Source organism: Vespula pensylvanica, chromosome 23 (genome assembly GCF_014466175.1).
Source record: "Vespula pensylvanica isolate Volc-1 chromosome 23, ASM1446617v1, whole genome shotgun sequence".
Classification (NCBI taxonomy): domain Eukaryota; kingdom Metazoa; phylum Arthropoda; class Insecta; order Hymenoptera; family Vespidae; genus Vespula; species Vespula pensylvanica.
Genome location: NC_057707.1, coordinates 1,158,440 through 1,179,943, shown reverse-complemented (window position 1 = coordinate 1,179,943; position 21,504 = coordinate 1,158,440). Strand labels below are relative to the sequence as shown.

Below are 21,504 nucleotides of genomic sequence, written 5' to 3'. Positions count from 1 at the left end.
AAAAAACATTACACACAAGCAACGAGATATAATTTGTGTGTGATGACGCGGATTCGTAAATACGTAGACTTATTCCTTATTGGTCGATGATAAGTGGTGTGGTGATCGCTCCGCCTACCAATGGTATTTGCAAATGCATATGCATTTGTGTTAGTACGATCTTCTACACGAATTTTTTTATCAAAAATATGAGAATACATTGTAAATCTTTCCGCATCTGATTTTTGCATAAAATCTGTACTGCGATTGACCTAATTACGTTATGCACTTAACCTCTATAAGTATGTTACAATATGTACAAATATCTTATGCATTTTTGTATAAAAACTAACGTCATACTCTTAACACTTGTGAATTCATAACATTGGCAAATATTTTTCTAATTATATAACGATATAAATTATTTCGCTCTTTTTTTTTTTTTCTTTTTTAACTAAATTTTTGTTAATATATAGATTGAACTCTAGCTATCAAGCGACGTAAAACGTTAATCGTACTGCTGATAGCATAGACCTATTATGTAATTAAATTTGTGATCTTAATAAAGCTTTGTTTCGATCTATCTACATGCATGCGCGCATTTGTGTATGTGTGTATGTGTACAAATACGTACATTCGATGCAATAAATAAAAATAATATATATATATATATATATTAATATATACAAAAAATATATATATGAGAAAAATATTAGAAATTACATCTAATCGTTTGAATAAATCATGAATATAATAGATGAGAATAATTTATTAAATATATTAAATACAAGTTTAGTGACTCGTAATTGGGATGATATATATGATAATCTTAATCCGAAGTCTTTTGGCATTATTAAATCCAGGTATATACAAATTTGAAATTATTATATATATATATATTTATTTATTTTTAAACGAACGATTTAATAGAAGATTATATTTCAGGCAATTATTTAAAGTCTTAGCAAAAATTGCTGAGATAATTGTGAACAAGGAAAATGATATACCTGATAAGCTCAAAATAATACTGTTGAAATGTTTGGGCAATTCTTGTTTAAATATATACACTCATATAGATTATGATCCAGATAATATAGAATATGGAAAATATTTTAAGAAATTATATGCTAATTTAGCAGAAGATACACCAGAATTTCGATATGAATTACAAGAAGAAAATCTGTGTTTTCCATATAATGGTATTGCAGAGTGGACCGTAGATTATATTATTTTAAATTGTGATATTACATTATCCGAAGAACAAATACAAGTGTTAAGGTTGTGTATACAGTTTTTATGTAATCTTTTTACGTTCGCTTGCAATAATGGAAATTCATCGCAATGTAAAAGCATAAAGAATTATTTAAGTGGTACAACATTCCAAAATGCTATTATGTAAGTTTTTTTAATAACTTTTTTAAAAATACTATAAATTTTATATTTTTTGTAACAATATTTAAATTGTTTCTAGAAAATTCATATGTTTTGAGGATGTTTCAATAGCCAGAGCAGCTTGTATGTTCATACATAATGCCTTGAAAAGATTTGACCAAGATTACTTTATGTGGAATGATAAAATCCATGTATGTTCTCAATTGTTAAAGAAAGTTGAAGATTTACAATGTGCAAAGGATGCATTGCTATGTTTGTTAAATCAAGCAAATGTATTTAAAAGCGTTTACGAAGATATTTCAATGGAAAATAAGTTACATTTACTTCAAATAATTTATGAAGAAGCTCAAGATGTAATTTATCGACATGAAAAAAGTGACACAGGATTTACTTTTTGTCAGAAGCTTATCAATTTTTTGTCAGATCGCTTTTGCAAAAGAAGTGATCTTATATTAAAAACAAAAGATACGTATTTAAATAATTTTGAGCCTATGGAAGTAATCATTCTTCTTGACATATTAGGAGTGCTTACATCAGAAGTTACGGATGAACTTTACATTATTCAGAATAATAGAAGTCTTCTCATAAATTGCTGTTGTAAGTATTGATATATTAAACAAATATAAGATCAATTTTTGAATCATTATTATTTTTATTTACAGATTTATTGAAATCTTTACATATGTGTGGTAAGGAATCAGAGAATTATTTTACATCTATACAAAAATTAAGTGACGTAGCACCGTCCACACAAAAAATAGAATACGACTTAGAAAACCATCCTGCTTTTGGTTTTAAAGTAGGTTTGATAAGAGTAATTGGGAACATGTCATACAAGAATAAAACATGTCAAGATCTTGTAAGTAATACTGGAAAAAGATCTTTTTTAATATATGCATTTTAATACTATCAATAAATATTGATTCTTCCTTAAATTAAGATGACGTTAGAAAATACCAAATCTTTTTTATCATATGATTAACAAATAGTCTAAATTTCAGGTTCGTGAAACAGATACTATTCCTCTACTTTTTGATTGTTGTAATATCGATGCCCGAAATCCATGTATCCTTTTGATAATTATTAACAAATTTTAATTTTTTCCATGCTTATACTCGATCTAATATTTTATTTTCCTTAAATGATAAATTATTCAACAGTAATAATGCAGTGGATTATCTTAGCGATTCGTAATCTGTGTGAAGAAAATCTGGAAAATCAAGAAATTATTCGTAATTCTACGAAAATCGGTGTTATGGATAACGCTATCTTAAAAGAAATGGGATTGACTCTGCAAGAAAACGAAAATGGAAAATCTATCGGAATCGTACCATTATCATAAAATATAAATCAATAAAATTTTATTACCATCAATATTTGAATATTAATTAAATGTCTCATTTATATCATTTTGTTCTTCATATATCGTTTGTTTTCATCAGTTAATTACCGATCGAGCAAATTCTCATATTTTTGTTATCGCGTGTTCACAAATAATAGTAGATGTCTGTTTTATTGACCGAACGGAATTTGCCGACAATGATAAAACTCTGTTTTATTGACCGAATAGAAAATATCGGTAATAATACGTTCCGTACGTTGTATGTATATGTATGTATGAATATATATAATATGTATGCGTGTTTACTCAAATCTTCAGAAACAAAGTTTCCCATAAAAATGGTACAAGGTCTTTTCTTGGCTATTAACGCGTAACTTAATTATATGACACGTTCTGATAATTATATTCCGATAATTATATGACAAGTTAAAAGAAAACGTTACGAGTAAAGATGCGAATTAATCGTTGATCACCGTTAAACTTCAAAAAGTAAAAGTATTCAGAAAGAGAAAAAAAAAAACAAGATTCTTTCTCAAGATATTTGCAAATGGGAAGTTCCAATATATCGTGGGTGATTTCTATTTAAAGTATATCCACTTATGCTAGTACTCATTATACGTCGATTATAAGCGGAAATTTCGAAAGCCTAGTGTGCAAAGTGATTTTCCTTTCCAATGAAATAGTTTCTGCTACAAGAGTTGTACAAAGTCATAACGCGAATTCCAATGTTGTACATGTTCTCTATACGTATGTATAGATCAGATAGTAAAACGTTAAATAAATACTTCAAGATAATTCTCACTGTGAGCGGGATAAGTTAATACTCGATGGCCAACTCCGCGATTGCTTGATTTCACCCAATGTAATAACATACTTCTGTCGTGTTATTCGAACAGAAGCTAACCGAACGTTCTAGATCATTTACGTTCGTATCTATGAAGAAATATATCTTGATATAAATTTCTAATGAAATTTATTCTTAACAAAATAATGAAATATTTGATCAAAAAATATTTTTAATTGAGAGCCAAGATTATTGTTTTCATTAAATAATTCTATTCGTTTCGCATCAAATGAAAATGGATATGATCGTCTACTCGTGTAATAAACCTCTTTTTAAATTACTTTTCATTTTTCAATAAGGTCTCTTCTCGAAACGATAAATCTAGAATACGATGCAACTTGAGAAGTCATTAAGAGGAAATTTATTTGGCAATTATAATCGTTCTTTTAATTGGCCACATATTATTATTATTTGCGTCAAGATGTGCACAAAAAATCTTAAAGAATAATAAAATCAATTTCTACGATTTTCAGCTACATAATTTTTGAAATATCCAAGTTCATGCCTAATACCTAATACCTAATACATAATACATAATACGTAATACATAATACATAATATATATACATAGTACATACGTTTGTAGGTAAAACAAGTTCACTTTCGTATTAATAGGGGTTCTCGAATCGAAGCTATGTCGGTACCTAATAAGTCTTGGATTCTTTTTTTTTTTTTCTTTTTTCAAAGAACGATCCAAGGTACGAGAGTGCCGACGCTCGCCTACGCGAAGCTTCTCTTTTGAGAGCCGACTTGGCAATATATTTCCTGTACTCTCTTTCTCTTTCTTACTTAGAGTATACCTATAGATCAGACCGACACCGATGCTTTATTCGAGCAAGTAAAAACAAATGGAATGAAAACTCTTGTTGTGCTTCTTATGTACTTAATCTTTTATCATCCACAAGTACAATACTATATTGATTCTTATCATGATAGATAAATTCGCGATATTTTCGATAAAAATATATTACAATACTACTGTGTAATATATCTAGGATTAACTCTATGTTTATATTTACTTTGTGTTGGTGAGAGATCGATGATTTCGAATCATCGATAAATAGATAGATCGATGATGGATAGTAAAGAGTAAAAGATCGAAAGAAGAACCGTATATTGAGAGAGAAAATGAGAGAGACAGAGAGAAAGAGAGAGAGAAAGCAGGGAGGGGAAGAGATTGTGCCTTTCTCGGTGCTTTTCCTTTTAACGACTGCCGCACACGGTGTAAGAGCCGTAAATGTTACGCCGAGCTCGAGATTTCTGTAATAGCCACTAAAAGCGAGCTTCGTATACGTTTATGGATGATCGTAAAGGTACGAGAAGAGAGATATTTGGAACGGGAAGAGTCGCAAGATGTTTGAAGAGACAGTCAAAGAATGAGAGAGAGAGAGAGAGAGAGAGAGAGAGAGAGAGAGAGAGAGAGAGAGAGAGAGAGAGAGCAAAAAAGAGTGAAAAAAGGATGCTCTAATTATTTTCCATTTCTAATTGTAACCAATTCTCATTCCTCAGAAGGGATCAATAATTAGCCAATCTTAATAATTACTTAAAAATTCTTTTATAATAAGAAAGATATAATAAAGAAATTTTCAAGTACATTTACGTAACAAGGATTATACGATATTCTAACTTTTGTGATTAATTATTAGCTAATCCAAACTTAAAGTTCCCTCTTATGATAAAGAAGAATATAATAATGATATTACTAATCAAAAATTTCCTAATCTAAACGATTTCATGAACCATTCTCAATGATAAGGAAGGAACACAATAGAGGAGCACAATTTTCGAGTATCCACCCACATAATACAAGAATGATATACGATTAATCCTTCTGAACGATCTCCATTCGAAAACGGAAATCTGGATAATTTTACGTAGCGTTGGGCTCCGTTGCAAACTGGCATGCGGGTATTATCTTTACGACCTCTCAAACAGACTGAAAGAGACAGAGAGAGACAGAGACAGAGACAGAGAGAGAGAGAAAGAGAGAGAAATGTCGTTGGAGGAAGGGGCAAACGCATGCGCGATATACCTTGAAGGAGACGGTGTTGCATCGAAAACCGGGGAACCTGTTATCAGAGAAACAGTGGCCGGGTACCCGGGACCAATTATCATGCAGGCCAGAGTTCTAAAGTCTTTACCTTTTCTTCTTCTTCTTCTTCATTTTCTTCTTCATCACGATCTTCACAATCTTGAGAGTTTTCAGAGTCCGAGTCTTTCGTCGTTTCATTTCCGGCCAGTAAACGTTTCTCCGATAAAAATTACGAGACTGCCCGATGATTCCAAAGTGTCTTTCCTTGTTATCGTGTCGTTCACATGGCAATTAAAAAACTTTAGCCAAGAAGGAAAAAGAAGATAAAACAAGAGATACGTCTTGCATCTTACTCTCTCAACGATCTGATTATTTATACAAGTATTTATTAAGTTTTTTCTTTGTAATGTGTTTTGTTGATTTTACGATATATTATCTATATGTATATCTTTCCATCGGATCTCTCATTTTCATCTACTCGAATTATTCTAATTTGCTTTTAACATTTGCATGAGAAAACGATCGAATTTGTTTTAAAGAGAGATATACATGTTTTCTGTGAAGATCGAACTAATTTCTACCGAAGATATCTTCGTTATTTCTTTATCATTTCGAGATCAAGATTTGGAAGTTTCAAGATATGCCGTTCGATACGGATTTTAATTATTTGTGATAGAATTTGTGAAAATGTCAAGTCAAGTGTGTTATTTTAAACGAATTAGACGTGATCGTCTCTTCTAATCGAAATCGAAATATGTTAACGAGCTTTTTTTGGAGTTATGAAGGAAATTCGACGATTGTTGTTACGGTAAGTTGACAATTATATACGTATTATAAATAACATATAAATACATATTATACATAGTATAATGTTATAATAGTAATAATATTAATTAGTATAATATTATAGCATTATTAATTAGTATATTAATTAACACAATATCATAGTATTATATCATACTAAATAATAGTATAATATAACGCTATAATGTTATAATATTATAATAATGTTTACTAAGTATTACACTATGTAAATTACTATATTTAGTATGTGCATAATACTTCGCTATACTAAATATTATACTATGTATAATTCTATACTGTACTAAATACTATACCATGTCTTTAATATTACTATATTGATACTACGTTTATACTATTATAAATTATACATACCGATATAGATATTCTTTTTATTTACTATTATACATTGTATAATATTATATCGGTGCATGTCAAATATTTTTTTTTAGTGTTTTGCGATCATTACGAGAGAAGAGAGAGGATTGATAATAATTTACGAAGATATTACACGGTAAACGATTCCCATTGGGACGGGGGTACCTTTTTAATTTCTCGAGGTGACGTTTATCGTCGACTTCGCGTGGCGGCCCCGTTAAATCACGTATTTTTGCGTATAAGTAAGACGGAGATGCAAGAAGGGAGAGAGTAGTCTCGTTTCGTCATTTGCAGCCACACACTCGTTACTATACTCTCTCTCTCTCTCTCTCTCTCTCTCTCTCTCTCTATTTCTCTCTCTCTCTCTCTCTCTCTCTCTCTCTGTCTCTCTCTTTCTCTCGTATCTTTCTTGTTCTCATCTAACTTAAGCTTCCCCCTTTCGAAAGAATCGCTATAACAATGGCTGCCCTTTAATTATCGAAAGGCCGCGGCACTTTAAAGAGATCCTTTGAGAGAACCCATCAACGGGACTCTTGCTTTTCGTTTGCCTTCTAAAAATCGCTTTATCTCTCTCTCTCTCTCTCTCTCTCTCTCTCTCTCTCTCATGAAAAGAAAAATAATAACAATGAAAATATTAGATATATCTACAACATCATATGTAACTTAATGAATCCTAATGATTATAATAAAAATTCGTTTTTGCATGGAATATCAAAAAGGAAAAGAAATTTTTACTAAAAATAGCAATTATTTAATTCTGATCAAAGAGGATATTATAGCTTATTTTACTTGATACTTTTGTATAAATTAATTTTGAAAAAGAATAAAAATAAATCGTGATTGCTACGTTCTAATTCATTGGGGTTTCGTATTAGGATAAAAGAAAGAGAGAAAGATAGAGAAAGAGAGAGAAAGAGAGAGAAAGAGAGAGAGAGAGAGAGAGAAAGAGAGATGAAGGAGCGAAAAGGAGTTGTGAAATGGGCGTAACCGAAAGTGTGCGCAAGAAAGAGAAGAGAGAGGGAAAGATCAGCAGACCTGTTGCTCGTTGCTACCACCACCGAATGCTCTTGTACGACCCACGTTAGAAGGGAATTGGTTTTAGCGCGACCAATGACTAAGATTCTATACTTTTTTCTTTACTTCTTTATCTTACATAGATGTAATAAATTTCTATACATTTCTCTCTATATATATAAATTTATGTAAATGCCTCTGTCTAGGAATAATTCGAAACGTCTACTCTTCTAATTTCTTCAAAAACTTAGATAGGCAGTATTCGTTCTAACACGATATTTGATTTTTCTAAGCATCCCTTCGTGTGTAAGGTTCGCCCCGCCTCTTTTCGATCTCTCGTAATTCTCTTCCAATTCCTCTTCTCTCTTCACTTTTATTAGCGGTTTCTATTTCGAGCAGATGTTAGGCCGGTACAACGGTCCTTTCGAAGGAGCTAGTCAGTTACAGTCTCGTATTGTAGCGGTAAGATATAAAAGATTAGGGTAGGTTCCTTTCCAGACCCTTTACCTTTTCTTCATTCTTTTCTTACGATATCTTTATATCTTATGATATCTACGAGAACTATAATTCTCAAGTATCTATATTTCTTTTCTCATTCGACTCGACGTTAAATATAAAAATACATATTTGAAAGAAAAAGAAAATGTCGGGTTATTACAGGAAAAATTCCAATTATATAAGACATATCCTGTTGTATGTATCCTTCAGAATCAGGACAACCTGGGCTAAGATTATTTAAAAGAGGGTTTCTCTCAATCCCTTTTTTCTAGCTTACTACACAAGGCTTAGAGAGGTGTTCTTTCAAAAGAATAGCAGCAGCATTCAGAATAGCAGCAGCAGCAGCAGCAGCAGCAGCAGTAGCAGCAGCAGTAGCAGCAGCAGCTCGTTCTCTCATCCAAGTACATATACATACATGTAGGCGCAATACATATGTATGTACTTTACTGGTGTACTTGACGAGCACACCTGCGCATCGACGAATTTGTCATAGCTATATGGAAAGCCTCGTTCGTCCATTATTACGACACAAAGGAATACCGGCCTTTTGTGCCATCTGGGAATTCGAAAAGCAGCTTTCCATGTTGGAATCGTCGTTCGTATGCTCGCATATGCCGAGTATTCTTCCTCTTTTTTTTTTTGTTTTTTTTTTTTTAAGGGCAACGAGTTAACTATGAAACGTAGAGAGAAACCTATGTGCACAAACGTGTTTTCTTATCTCTCAATTAGCGTTTGTCTGTATTATGACAACTCACAGTGTGATCACATAGATCTCGTTCCATCGGAACGAATTCGTTTCCGAACTTCCTTTCTCTCTTTCTCACTTACTCACTCATTCACTCGCTCTTTCTTCCTTTGTACTCGGAAATAGGAAATTCGTGATATATATGTGAGTGCACTCAGCTATGATTCCTGTTCATTTTATTCTCTCGTTTCGTTCCTAAAAAGAATATAAAATCTCTCTGTTTGTATATTTTTTTTTATTGAAAAAGTAGACGTCGAAACTTCGTTTGTCGTCGAATGACGCAATTGAGATCTTTCTTTATATAATAACTGAATAATAACTTTAATAATAATTTGTAATAATAATTGAAACGAACAATATAAAGAATTTATTTGTAATTAGACGATTTAGTCGATTTTTCTTTATATAATAATTAAATAATGATTAAAGATGATAACAAGTAATAACTGAATAACAATTTAAAAAGTAATGATACCAAAATTGCTATTTCATAGAGAGAGAGAGAGAGAGAGAAAGAGAGAGAGAGAAGAAAAATAAAATGATCAGGTTTGAAACCCTCGAAAAACCGAAAACATATGGCGCGTGCAATTATGGTGTAATGATATATAATTAATAAAATTCTCTCTTTGTATGTGTGGAAGGGAAGTCCACGTTCTCCCTTCGTTTTTATATTGCTCAACATGCGAAAAAAAAGTGAAAGAAAAGAGAACACCTTTCTCTCTATCTTCTATGGGGATCCATGTCTTTTAGAATAAAATTCACATAATCGATATATAACATACAGAGTTTCTTGCATGGCCCAAGTTCATAAGGGTCAGAAAATTATCCTGAACTTATTCTCGTAATACCACTACGATTCCTCGAAAAAGCTAATTGCGTTTCCACTTATTTCGAGAGAAAAACTTTCCTATAATATCGATCTAACATTATCCTATTCTATACTTGATATCTAAACGTGGAATTCATAAATGATATAGGGTTTGTAACCCTTAACCTCATTGATCGAAATTGTTACTCGAAGAAGATGAGAAACACGAAGTGAAATGTTCATAATGGATCATAAATTCAATTGTCGTAGGAAAATTCATTTATACCTAATGTTACATAATAAGGAAGAGTTTTTTTTTTCCCGAATTATTTTTATGCTTAACTTTTAAAAAGAACAAACATTGATAACATCTCGAATCTCTGACGAATGCTTATCACTTGCTATAAGAAAAAATTCGCGAATATAGACGTAGGACGGGAGCGTTGGAGCATCAGGTAACTCTCAAACTAAAGCACGGAATAAGAGAGATAGAAAGAGAGAGAGAGAGAGAGAGAGAGAGAGGGAGAAAGAGAGAGGGAGAGAGAGAGAAAGGAGGAGGAGGAGGAGGGGGAGGCATGAAGCGATACGACGTGAGATGAGAAGAAGAAGCAGCAGCTAAAGAAGAAGAGAAGAGAAGAAGAAGTATAAGAAGGAAAAAGGACTGACAGAGAAAGATAAAAGGAGATAGGAGATGAGAGTAAAGAGAGAGAAAGAGAGAGGACAAGTTGGAGGGAGAAGGAAAGAAAAGTAGAGGGAGAGAGAGAGAGAGAGAGAGAGAGACAGATGCAGAGGTAGGATCGTAGAGGTAAGATCGTAGAGGCTGGGACCTGATCCCAAAGGTAGGAGGACTTGGGTTGGCGAGGCCAGTCCATCGCGGGCCCTCCTCTCGTCCGAACGTACTTTACTTTCTGACCGCTCATTCAAATTCCCATGTGACTAAGAGTCTTAGCCATTGTTTAGACTTAACCATTTGTTTCAGTGTTATTATACATCATAACATTTATTCTCAACTAAAAAGGACGGAATGAAACGATCCTAATCAAACATAAATATGAGTTTGTCACACAAATCTCATATTAAGAATATTTGTAATATTATACGTAAAGCTCGATCAGAGTTATGCTCGTGATAGTTTTACAGCTGTCATCTATTGTCACCGTGTTATTTCTGCTACTACTTGCTACTTGCTATTAACAGTAGTAGTAGCAGTGGTGGTGGCATAGCTCGAAAGGTAGTGCCGCTGGCGCCGTTGGTGATGGTTACCTTGAACAACGACGCGGGTCACTTCGAACACCTTGCACAGTTACCCTCTGCTCCAGTTCGAGATCACGTCAGAGTACTACCGTTCTCTCTCTTGCTTTTATTACATTGAGAAGAAATTTCTTTTAATGACGAGATCAAGACAGCTTCTCCGTATTCGTGTCTCATTCTTTCTCTCTCTTTCTCTATTTCTCTCTCTCTCTCTCTCTCTCTCTCTTTCTCTTTCTCTCTTTGTCTCTGTCTTTCTTTATCTTCGTATTACCGAAATTGAAAGAGAGTGTACAAGTTAAGAGAGTGATCAAGTTTGACAAGTAAGAAAGAAACCTGTCTTGAGAAGAAGAAGAAGAAGAAGAAAAAGGAGAAGAAGAAAAAGAAGAAAAAGTTTCGGTTGCAAAGAGATAAGACATCTGGTCGAACATACTATCAAGTTTTTAACATGAACAGAGACTATGTAATAACTTGGCCATGACATCGGATGATTAACGATGTATCAGAAACTTAGCAAGGATATTGACAAGAAGAAGAAGAAGAAGTTTGACGGATTATGACAGTAACTGAGATTACCGATTTTACGAACGAATTCAGACGGAAATGAATGATAATCGTATTCGATCGTAAAAGGAAAAGCCGACGGTGGAAGGATTTTTGAAGAATTTCTTAGAAATTCTTTTCGCAAAGACGAAGAGTAGAAGGTGTTAAGGATCTCGAGACAATAGAAACCGGTAGCAAAGAAAGAAGAAAAAAAGAACGAAGATTTAAGAAGATTCGACGAAACATTCGTGTTGAACTCGAGGGATCCAAGAAGGAAGAAGAAGAAGAAGAAGAAGAAGAAGAAGAAGAAGAAGAAGAAGTAGAAGAAAAAGAAAAAGATGTGCGGATCGATAAATCTTCAGTTCGTTTCTCTTAAACGGAGAACGAAAAGGACAATGAGAGAAAATTGTTGCACAAGGATAAGTGTGAGAACGATGAGAGAGAAGGACATACGTATCTTCAATCTTCTTCGTTAAGATTTTGATTTATAATAGACAAGACACACGGCTCTCTGATTATCTTTTGAATTAGCATCTATTTGCTAATAAAGATCTAACAATTTCTTCTTCGAGTAGATTAGAATGATCAAGAACAAAGAACACATAGATAATCTTGAAATATTTATCGATAGAATTCTCGAAAGTGTGTTGAAAAAAGGATGCAAAAAAAAAGAAAAGATTATATTTCTTTTTTCTACAAGCGATAATTCTTGATCGAAGATCGTTTTTAATTAAGTAACTTGACAGATAAACCAGAGCAATAGTCTTTTGGCACGCGAACGGAAAGAGGCTACCGACCTTGCTAAACCAACAGTTCAAACTGATGATTCTCTTTTCCATTTGGAATCATCCTCTTCCTCCTCCTCCTCCTCCTCCTCTTCTTCTTCTTCTTCTTTTTCTTCTTCTTCTTTTACCCCTTCCTCCTTCTCTTCTCTTATCTTTTCTCTGATCCTGTTCGTTCTTTTTTTTCAAAAGGAGCTTAGTCACGAGAGACTAAACCTTTCTCTCGAGTATTTAACCTGGACAAATAAATACTCGTGAAGATCCTGTTAAGTTAGCAAACACTTGAGAAATGCCAAATGTGTTGCCGTTTAAGAAGTTTCACACTTTCGCCCTCTTTCGTCGAGTGAAATACATCATCGTCTTTGTTTGAAGATCGCCATGATCTTCTTCTTGATGTGCTTCGATCATCGACTTTGAATGGATCTTTGGAAAACGAAAAATCTATAAAGATTTCACGTTCTCTTCCGCTCTCTCTCTCTCTCTCTCTCTCTCTCTCTCTCTCTCTCTCTCTCTCTATCTATCTATCTATCTATCTATCTATCTATCTTTCTCTCTTTCTTATATATATATATTTATTTGAGATATATGTGAAAGATTGGAAAAAACTTTTCTTGTGTGAACAAATTATCAATCGTGAGATTATTGATGTACTTAATTGTAAGGAGAAACGTTTTTGGGATTTGTTTGAAACATCCGATTTGAAAGAAGAACGAGTGATCGAGCAATCGTGGAAATTGATCGTGCTTTTATCCGTTTGACGAATTCTAGATAAAACAAAGTGATTGTGATGTAAGAGATGCGTCGTGGTGACGTCGCGGCAACCGCGATAGCCCTTCTCATTCTTGGGCAAATCCAGGAGCCACGGCAAACAAGGTGAGCCATACATTTGTAGATCATTCGAAAATTCACAAATAAAAAAGGAGGGAGATTCGTGTGAGATCATTGGAATCTTTTTGATATGTAATATTAGATCGAAAACATTATTAGAGAATAATCAATCGGAATAATAAAATGAATAATTCTGGAAGATCATCGAATTGGATTTCTCTCGATCATTTCGACGGAATCTGATCAGAAAAACGACGAAACGAAAAAAACTTTCTCTATTCGAATAAAAAAGATGAGGACGTAAAAAGATTGTGAAAGGGGTAGGCGTGATGAATATGCCTTATCGGAAAAATGATCTTCTCTTTGATCGAGAGAAAACGATTATCGATATAGGCGAGTCTCGACGGAGCCCCTCTATCAATGTCTACCTGAGTAGAATCCGCATAATATTCTGCACGTTCGAAGGGCATCGCCTTTTCGATCGAACTCGATTCGAGTCTGGAGATGAGCGATCTAGATTTTGCAAAGATCGCGCGTTTCGATTTTCTTCGGCCATTTATCTTCCGTTGTCTGGACACTATATTCTTTTTTTTCTCACGACGAGCGACGTTAACGTTAAACAAAAATGAAATCAAGAAAGAAAAAAAAAAAAAAAAAGAAGAAAATAAGCAAGAGTGAAAAAAACGAAGGGAAGATAAACGATCCGATTTTATAGGATCTCGTTACGATTTTCTTTCTTTTTCATCGATTTATATATCTTCTGCATGTTTTAACATTAAAATAATTTGATGTTAAAAGAATAAGCAGACTTCCATGTAGTGATACATTAATATATAGTATATTAGAACGGAGGTATTGGACGAGTAAGATAAATGAAATAAGTTCCTAAAGAAAGTAACGATCTCTCAGAGAAATTTATTATCTGTTAGTTAGAATATATTTCGCGATAAGGATCCAAGTTCTAACTTGGTGAAGAGAAGAGTCATCGACGTGTCCACGATCTTGTAGAGGCAAAGAGAAGAACGTGGTATTAAATTAAGATCCGACGGTGTAAAATAAGGTTGGAGCTTCTATAGGTTGAGGCCTCCCGCAGCGAGAAATGGTAATGCTCCGGTTAGGTTCATCGTTACCTTCGGTAGTCCTTTCTTTCTTCGGGTTTCTCCTTACCTGATATCGTCAAGTGTGCCACTGTGTGTATTCCATACAGAGATATTTTATAGACGAATTTTTCAAAGGTCGTTGTCCAACGATTACGCATGTCATTTATCCTGTTAGAAAATTCGACCGATTCCTATGCGAATGATCAAAGCTTATCACAGTACTTCATGAAGAAAAAGCAATAAACCTATCACAGATATGAGTTTCTCGTGTCGTTCATGAAATTCTCCTAAATACGATATTCTGAAAGAGAGATGCGAGAAGAATATACATATGTACATAAAAGTCTCGGAATAAAATAACGAGCTATACCTTATTATTCTTGCTTCTTGAAAAAAAAAAAAAAAAAGCATATGTGTCGAATTTACTGCTCGTATCTTATCATCGAACTTAACGAGGAATGTTTTTATATATTTATCCGCGAAAACGTAGGAATGGTTCGATGATGAAAAGATAAGAATCTATATATCGTTCGGATTACTATAGAAATATTCCAAGGATTTTACTCCTTTTTGTCTTTTTTATATTCTTCAAGATTTCCAAAGATGGGATTGGGTTGAGTACAAAACCGATAGTATGGTATTCGAGAGGAGAGATTCGAACGGAGGTTAAGAAGGAAGGAAGAAAGAAAGAAAGAAAGAAAGAAAGGAAGAAGAAAGGAAGGAAGGAAGAAGGAAGAAAGAAAGAATGAAAGAAAAAAAGAGAAGAAAGGAAAGCAGACGAAACGTAGAAAAAGCATCGGCGAAGATCCAATTAAAATAACCAGTGGTCAAGAAACGTCGACCGAAAGCAGTATAATGAGAGAAGAGAAAGGAAGAGAGAGCGAGAAACAAAGGTCGATGGAAAGAAGCGTTCGAATAAGGGAAGAGGCTGCTTGGGAGTGCAGATAGAAGGAGAGAAAGAGAAAGAGAGAATGCAGAGAGAACACAAAGCACCATTAAAATATTTCAGAGTGGCCAAACCTCTCGTCTCTCGAAGAGACGATTGCAAGAGGTTTGAAAACTTGCCGAAATTGGTATAGCATATCGATGAGATATATAAGAAAATAAGAGATGATGATATTTGGTTAACGTGTGTTCGAAAGGAAGGTAAAGAAATGATTCTAAATCGAATGTCTACAGTCGATCGGATTTTATTCTTTTTTTCTTTCTTTCTTTTTTTTTCTTTTTTTTTTTTTTTATAGTAAATATTTCTCTATCTTCGCAAATATTCTAAGAAATCGAACTCGAAGTTCTGTTTGATTATAGTTTGCGTTTTAAGTAATAAAAATGTTTAAATAAACATTTCTATATAGAAATTGTAAATATAATGGAACTATTAGAGATTTTATTAAATCTGTTTATTAACATATTTTCGAAAAAGAAATTCAAAGAAATCAAATCCTAATTCGAGTTTCTATTCAATTAGATTGCATTTTACGTAATAAAAAAAAAAAAAAAAAAACTTCTATATAGGAATTCTAAATAGAGTCGAATGATTAGATATCATTCTTCGTGGTAACTTAGTGAAGAACTTATTATCAGTCTGAAGAACATAATTTTCATCAAAGTACATCGTTCTTGTCTTGCCACTAACATATACTCGATGAGACAGAGACGATGTAATCCAAATGCCCGTTGGGCCAAGAGATATCTACGTTCAACGTTTACTATAAAACTCGAATCTCAAGATCGTCGAGGTGTTCTCTTCGTACAGCATCGTCGATCTTTGATGAAGCAGTAAGAAGAAGAATAATAAGAAGAAACGATTTACGAGCTCGTATCTGGAAATTCATCGTCGTTGTTACTTTGTCGCCTAACGAAAGAAAAAGAAAAATTCATTCATGATCCACGATCTATGTCTTCATTATATCTTCTTAAAGATAGATTATTTTGAAGATTAATAAAGATCGACGAGACTTATCATTGAGAGATACAATTCATGAATTATTATAATTAATTATAATGATTATTTTACAAAACAAAAGTATCACGTTATAACTATTTATATGAAATCTCAAATTTTAATAAGAAAATCATATGAAAGAAAAAAAAAAAAAGAAAAAGAAAAAAACGCTATATCATTGCTTGTAACTTATAAAGTATATAAAAAATATTAATTAACAAAAAGAATCATAAAATAATAAATGATTCGATCAATGTATAATGTATTTTCCAAAACTAGATCAAATATCGAGTATAAGAATATATTCGTTCGAGTTAGGGATGCAGTATGAAGAATGTCCTACTCGTCTAGGTAATCACTATAATCTTCCCTTCATTATAATTATCATCGTCTTATTACTTTCAAGAGCCGAGAGTGGATAGTTGAGAGCGCGTCAAATCTAATAAACTTTAATCCGTCATAATTACGTCGACAGCCGGTCATTATCGATTTGAGACAGAGATTGTACATTATTTTGCGGAAACACAAGTTTATCGAGAATGTATAAACACGAAATAAATATATATGTACATATCTATGATTTTTTTTTTTATTTTTCAAGAATAATAATTCTATAAATGATAATATATTTACAAGAAGAAGAAGAAGAAGAAGAAGAAGAAGAAGAAGAAGAAGAAGAAGAAGAAGAAGAAGAAGAAGAAATTGAAAATACAATATATCTACAATTTTATCTATTTTAAATTCTAATGATAAATATTTGATCGTTAGAGAGAGATAAGATCTCTTCAAAACTTAAGTTAAACATGAACTAAGCAAAGAAACTATGACGTTAAAAGTGTCTCGTCAAAAGACATAACGGTGAGCGTAGGCTTGAAGTTTTTATCGTAACAATTAGTAACACCTGTGGATATATATATATAGAGAGAGAGAATAATAGTATGTACCAGCTGGCCAGTAGCTTTGGAGAGTCTCAGAAAATGATTAAAATCCGTCTACGATAGTCGTTTAATATAATGATTTTTTTCTCGAAATCACGTTTAGTGGGTCCATGAGAGAATTACGATGATGCAGCCAACATACACGAAGATCGTTTCAGAGAAGAGAAAGAAGAAAGAAAGGAAGAAATAATAAAAGAAAAAAAGAAAGAAATATCGAGATGGTGGCAGGTGTGAATACCTCTCACCGATTTCCAGTTCTTTCGACATCGTTCACTGAGACTTTTCCAATAAAATAACGCATCCTCTAGGGATATAAAGTTTATCAATAAAACGGTTGGTACAAGGCCAAGTAAAATCTTGCTAGTCTTTTCTTTCTTCTCTTCTCTTCTCTTCTCTTCTCTTCTCTTTTTTTTCTTTTCTTCCCTTTCAAATTGATCTTTTCGATTTTTGTTTTTTGTAACTACGATGATACGCTTCATGAGAGACTATAAGATCAGATGAAAATAATTTTTTGATTATTCCTATTTTATTAGCTTATTATATGTAATTCATTATTCGATTCATTAAAAGATAAAATCTTTAGGATTTTCATTAGAATTATGATATTATACCTGATCATAATAAAATCATATATGGAAATGTTTTCTCTTATTATATATTCGTTTCTTTCCTTTTTTTTTTCTTTTTCTTTTCATATATTTTATTCATTCATTTAGAATTTCAAATTATTTATCTTTTAATTAATTATTCATATTAAAAAGAATATGTATCGATTTCACGTTATATATTCAACTGGAATTATTTATCGTTTAGTTAGATTGCAATTTGCATTGGCTTAACCATTCGAGAATATACAAAGTCGAGAGTCTCGTTTCTGCTACCACATAGTTTATTCGCTGTCCCACATATTATACCAGCAAGGTATTCGTGTTGGAAGCAATCTTAATAAATAATCGATACCTATCATCGTGCTTGTCGTTTGTTTCTCTCATTTCGATATTATATCCCTTCTGAGAAGTTTGCCAAATAAATTTAATCTTTAAGAGAGACGTGTAACGTCTTGGTCAGCTGTTAAAGTCATCTAGACAAGACGAGGATTGATGTCATTTCGATTCGAAATACGCGATTTGTTAAAACTTTTCTCTATCAAACTTTTTTAACGTTAATTATAATTGTTAATATGAAATTATGTAATAATTATGAAAATATGTCCTCGATTAATTTAACAGTAATAATAATAATAATAATAATAAACAATAACAATAATAAATTAATAGATCTTTGTGTAGCATCATCGATCAAGATAATAATAAAATGAACAGGTTGAACCACTCGATCAATATTGCACATAAATAACAATATTAACCTACTTATTTTTCTAATCTTTTATAAATATCAACAATATTGTGGAAGGGAAATTATAATTTATATTACAAAAGATAAAGTCAAAAGATAGAAAATTTCGATTTTATATCATCAAGTTATCACGCTTCCGAGAAACACTTCGCAATTACAGACATTTTAGATGCTGAGGGGTCTTCCTTTACTTTTTCCCCTCGACGGATGATCGAAGATTACATTATGCAAATGGAAATATATCTGCGAGAACGTTGGCACGAGGTTAAAACGATCGTGAAGTTTCTTCGTGGGTGGGCCAACGGTGTGGATTTATTCACACGTGCTACCGTACGATTTTCTCTCTCTCTCTCTCTCTCTCTCTCTCTCTCTCTCTCTCTCTCTCTCTATCTCAAACCAACACACATACATTTTCTTTCGACTGATACGAATTTAAACACGATTAAAATAAACAATCTACGTTAGAATAAAAATTTATTAAATTGATTGTAACACGAATTCGACCATAAAAATACAAATTGTGTAATAAAAAAAAAAAAAATAAAATAAAATAAAATAAAAAAAGAAAGAAGACAGAGAAATTGAACAGAAGAAAGAAAGAGATAGATAAATACGAAAGGAAGAGAGAGAGAGAGAGAGAGAGAGAGAGAGAGAGAAAGAGAGAGAAGGAGAACCGGTACTATAACGTGTGTTTCTCTATGATATGATAATGTACTGTTCAGAGATTATGCATGTAGGTTCATGTATGATAATTTGGCGAGACAAAGCCACATTGTCGGGACATAAATTGAATCGCTGCCCCCTCTTCTTTCTATCTTTCTTTCTCTCCACCCACCCTCTCCCACTCTCTCTATCGAAAGAAACGCCCATCGAGGAGAGGTACGTGATCATTGAGCTCTCTCTTTCTTCCGTTTCCTCCTTTCTATCACGTATATGTTACGTATCTATATATATATATATATATGTATATACTAAACTAGTATATATATATATATATATATATATCGTCTAGGCGACTAGATCCTTTTTTAAAAAAATTCCTTAGCCATAATAACTCCTTGTAACGGTCAACTACTCTCTTGACGTTCCTTCCTGTTACCATTGAGTGTGTTCTTTTCTTTTTTTCTAATTTAATAATAAAAATGTTTATCAGTGTGAAATATCATTGTACGTACACGTTCTAGATATATCGTAGAAGTAAATTATAGTTCCCTTTTTTCATTCCAAATGAAATATATCTTTTTAAGAGTAGATTTAAAACTGTTGATTTTGTAATTATTTCTACTGAAACTTTGAAATATAGGTATACTATTTAAAAATGTTAAGATAAATTTTGAACGAGATAATATATGTATTTAATTTTTCTTTGAGACTCGAAGATAGTACGAACATTGAAAATTTGTTTACCGTAAATCTAGTATTAAAATAAAAGGACCTTGAGAGAAACACCTTTCTAAGAGTACATTTTATGTGTGAGCTTCGTGTCCTTTTCTCAAAATTGAACGTGGGTCGTGTTTGTGCTTATTATTATCATTATTATTATTATTTGGGTATACAGGTGAGCGCTCCCAGGATATTCTCATATGATACTCTCGACTTAAAAATAATAATTTATAACCAACGCCCGCGCTAATCCACGAAATTATATTTCAACTACTTCGTTCGGGATTTGCTGGAGAGTTCCAAAGAGAGAGAGAAACTATCTTTAGGAACACGAAGCTCGTCTCGTATTTTTTGCGATTAGCCCCTCTTTCGCAAGTCACTTGATGCTAAGTTATGAATTTCTTAGGGAGGGGGAGGAACGCGATCGCAAGAGGAAAGCAACGTGTTAAGCGTGGGTGTATACGAATAGACTTCCCTGTTCTACGAGAAACCTTCCTTCCTTTCATTTCGAATCAGTTCTTATATATTCTCGCGGGAAATTTCAAATTATATATCTACCTTGGTATATACTCATATATCATTTATATCATATAGCTAAATATATCTATATATATACTATTTATATTGTTTATGTCATATAAAACATGATAACTTTGTAAGAATTCTTTTTATTCTTTTTATGAAAGAAAGTGTATACATATGTTTATCACGTACACGCTAAGAAAAGATGTTACAATGTTAGTATAATCGAATAATCTAACGTAAGAAAATAATAAACACGTAAAGCAGTTTCCCAGACCTTCGTAAGAAGAGATTTATACTAGAGGGAATACAATTGGAAAAGGAAAAAAAATTTCAAAGAAACTATGATCATCGTAATCGGTGTACCGCAAAAAATAAGTAGAAAACCGCAAGCACACGGTCGATGACGAATATCGCGTTTTACTCGAGTGAAAGAGAGAGAGAGAGAAACAAAGAGAGGCATCGCAAGATTAACATAATTTCCGTGTTAACATTTAACCCGACCGGACACGAGTTTCGAAATTGACCAGAGACCGGACAGACTTCTTTCTCGCGTGGGAATCGGCCCGTTTTCATCATTCTGCCGAGAGAAAAGAACGTGTTTCGTTGGTCCAAGATACGCTCGTATTTCGCGAGCAGATAATATCGCGGAATTATACAAGAACCGCTTCGTATCTCTTCTTCTTCTTCTTCTTTCGTTCAAAGATTCAGAAAGAGAAAGAGAGAGGAAAGAGAGAGAGAGAGAGAGAGAGAGAGAAAGAGAGACAGAGAAGCTTGTTTGGCTCGTTACTCATTGTAGATCGCAAGGAAAAGAGTGCCGATCGAAAGATCTTTTTTTTGGGGATCCTTTGTAGATACATCAAGTTAGTATCATCAAAAAGATAGAAAATAATAGTATGTTTGATCTTTAGAGGATCAATGTTATTTGTATAATTAAAAAAATGTCGAAATCTTCGTTCATTCTTTCTTCAAAGATGCAAAAAAGAAAGAGAGAGAGAGAGAGAGAGAGAGAGAGAGAGAGAGAGAGAG

The 21,504-nt window shown here is 32.9% G+C and overlaps 2 protein-coding genes across 7 annotated transcripts in view; both read left to right on the top strand.

The window, feature by feature from the left end:
- Positions 1-94: 94 nt before the first annotated feature.
- Positions 95-2,745, top strand: LOC122636731 (ataxin-10). The gene is made up of 7 exons (XM_043828272.1): positions 95-281; positions 456-842; positions 925-1,374; positions 1,451-1,968; positions 2,034-2,230; positions 2,373-2,436; positions 2,532-2,745. Exons 2-7 carry the CDS (start codon positions 724-726, stop codon positions 2,711-2,713), a joined length of 1,530 nt encoding a protein of 509 aa, XP_043684207.1. The 5' UTR covers positions 95-281; positions 456-723; the 3' UTR covers positions 2,714-2,745.
- A 2,880-nt stretch (positions 2,746-5,625) lies between these two features.
- Positions 5,626-21,504, top strand: part of LOC122636737 (protein Wnt-7b-like) — a 46,535-nt gene continuing 30,656 nt past the window's right edge. Inside the window, exons 1-2 of one of the 6 annotated variants that reach the window (XM_043828294.1) lie at positions 5,627-5,970; positions 6,367-6,397. In XM_043828294.1, the coding sequence (XP_043684229.1) occupies positions 6,369-6,397 (29 nt within the window). In that variant the 5' untranslated portion in view covers positions 5,627-5,970; positions 6,367-6,368. Of the gene's footprint in view, positions 6,398-13,007; positions 13,280-21,504 lie in introns of those variants that run through there. The other 5 variants (XM_043828293.1, XM_043828290.1, XM_043828291.1 and 2 more) reach the window with 5 other exon arrangements.

Bases quoted from the DNA above. Each gene is read 5' to 3' on its own strand.
- LOC122636731 (XM_043828272.1), top strand. From the start codon at position 724: ATGAATATAATAGATGAGAATAATTTATTAAATATATTAAATACAAGT. The intron at 843-924 runs GTATATACAAAT...ATTATATTTCAG, and splicing joins TTTGGCATTATTAAATCCAG to GCAATTATTTAAAGTCTTAG. The intron at 1,375-1,450 runs GTAAGTTTTTTT...AATTGTTTCTAG, and splicing joins ACATTCCAAAATGCTATTAT to AAAATTCATATGTTTTGAGG.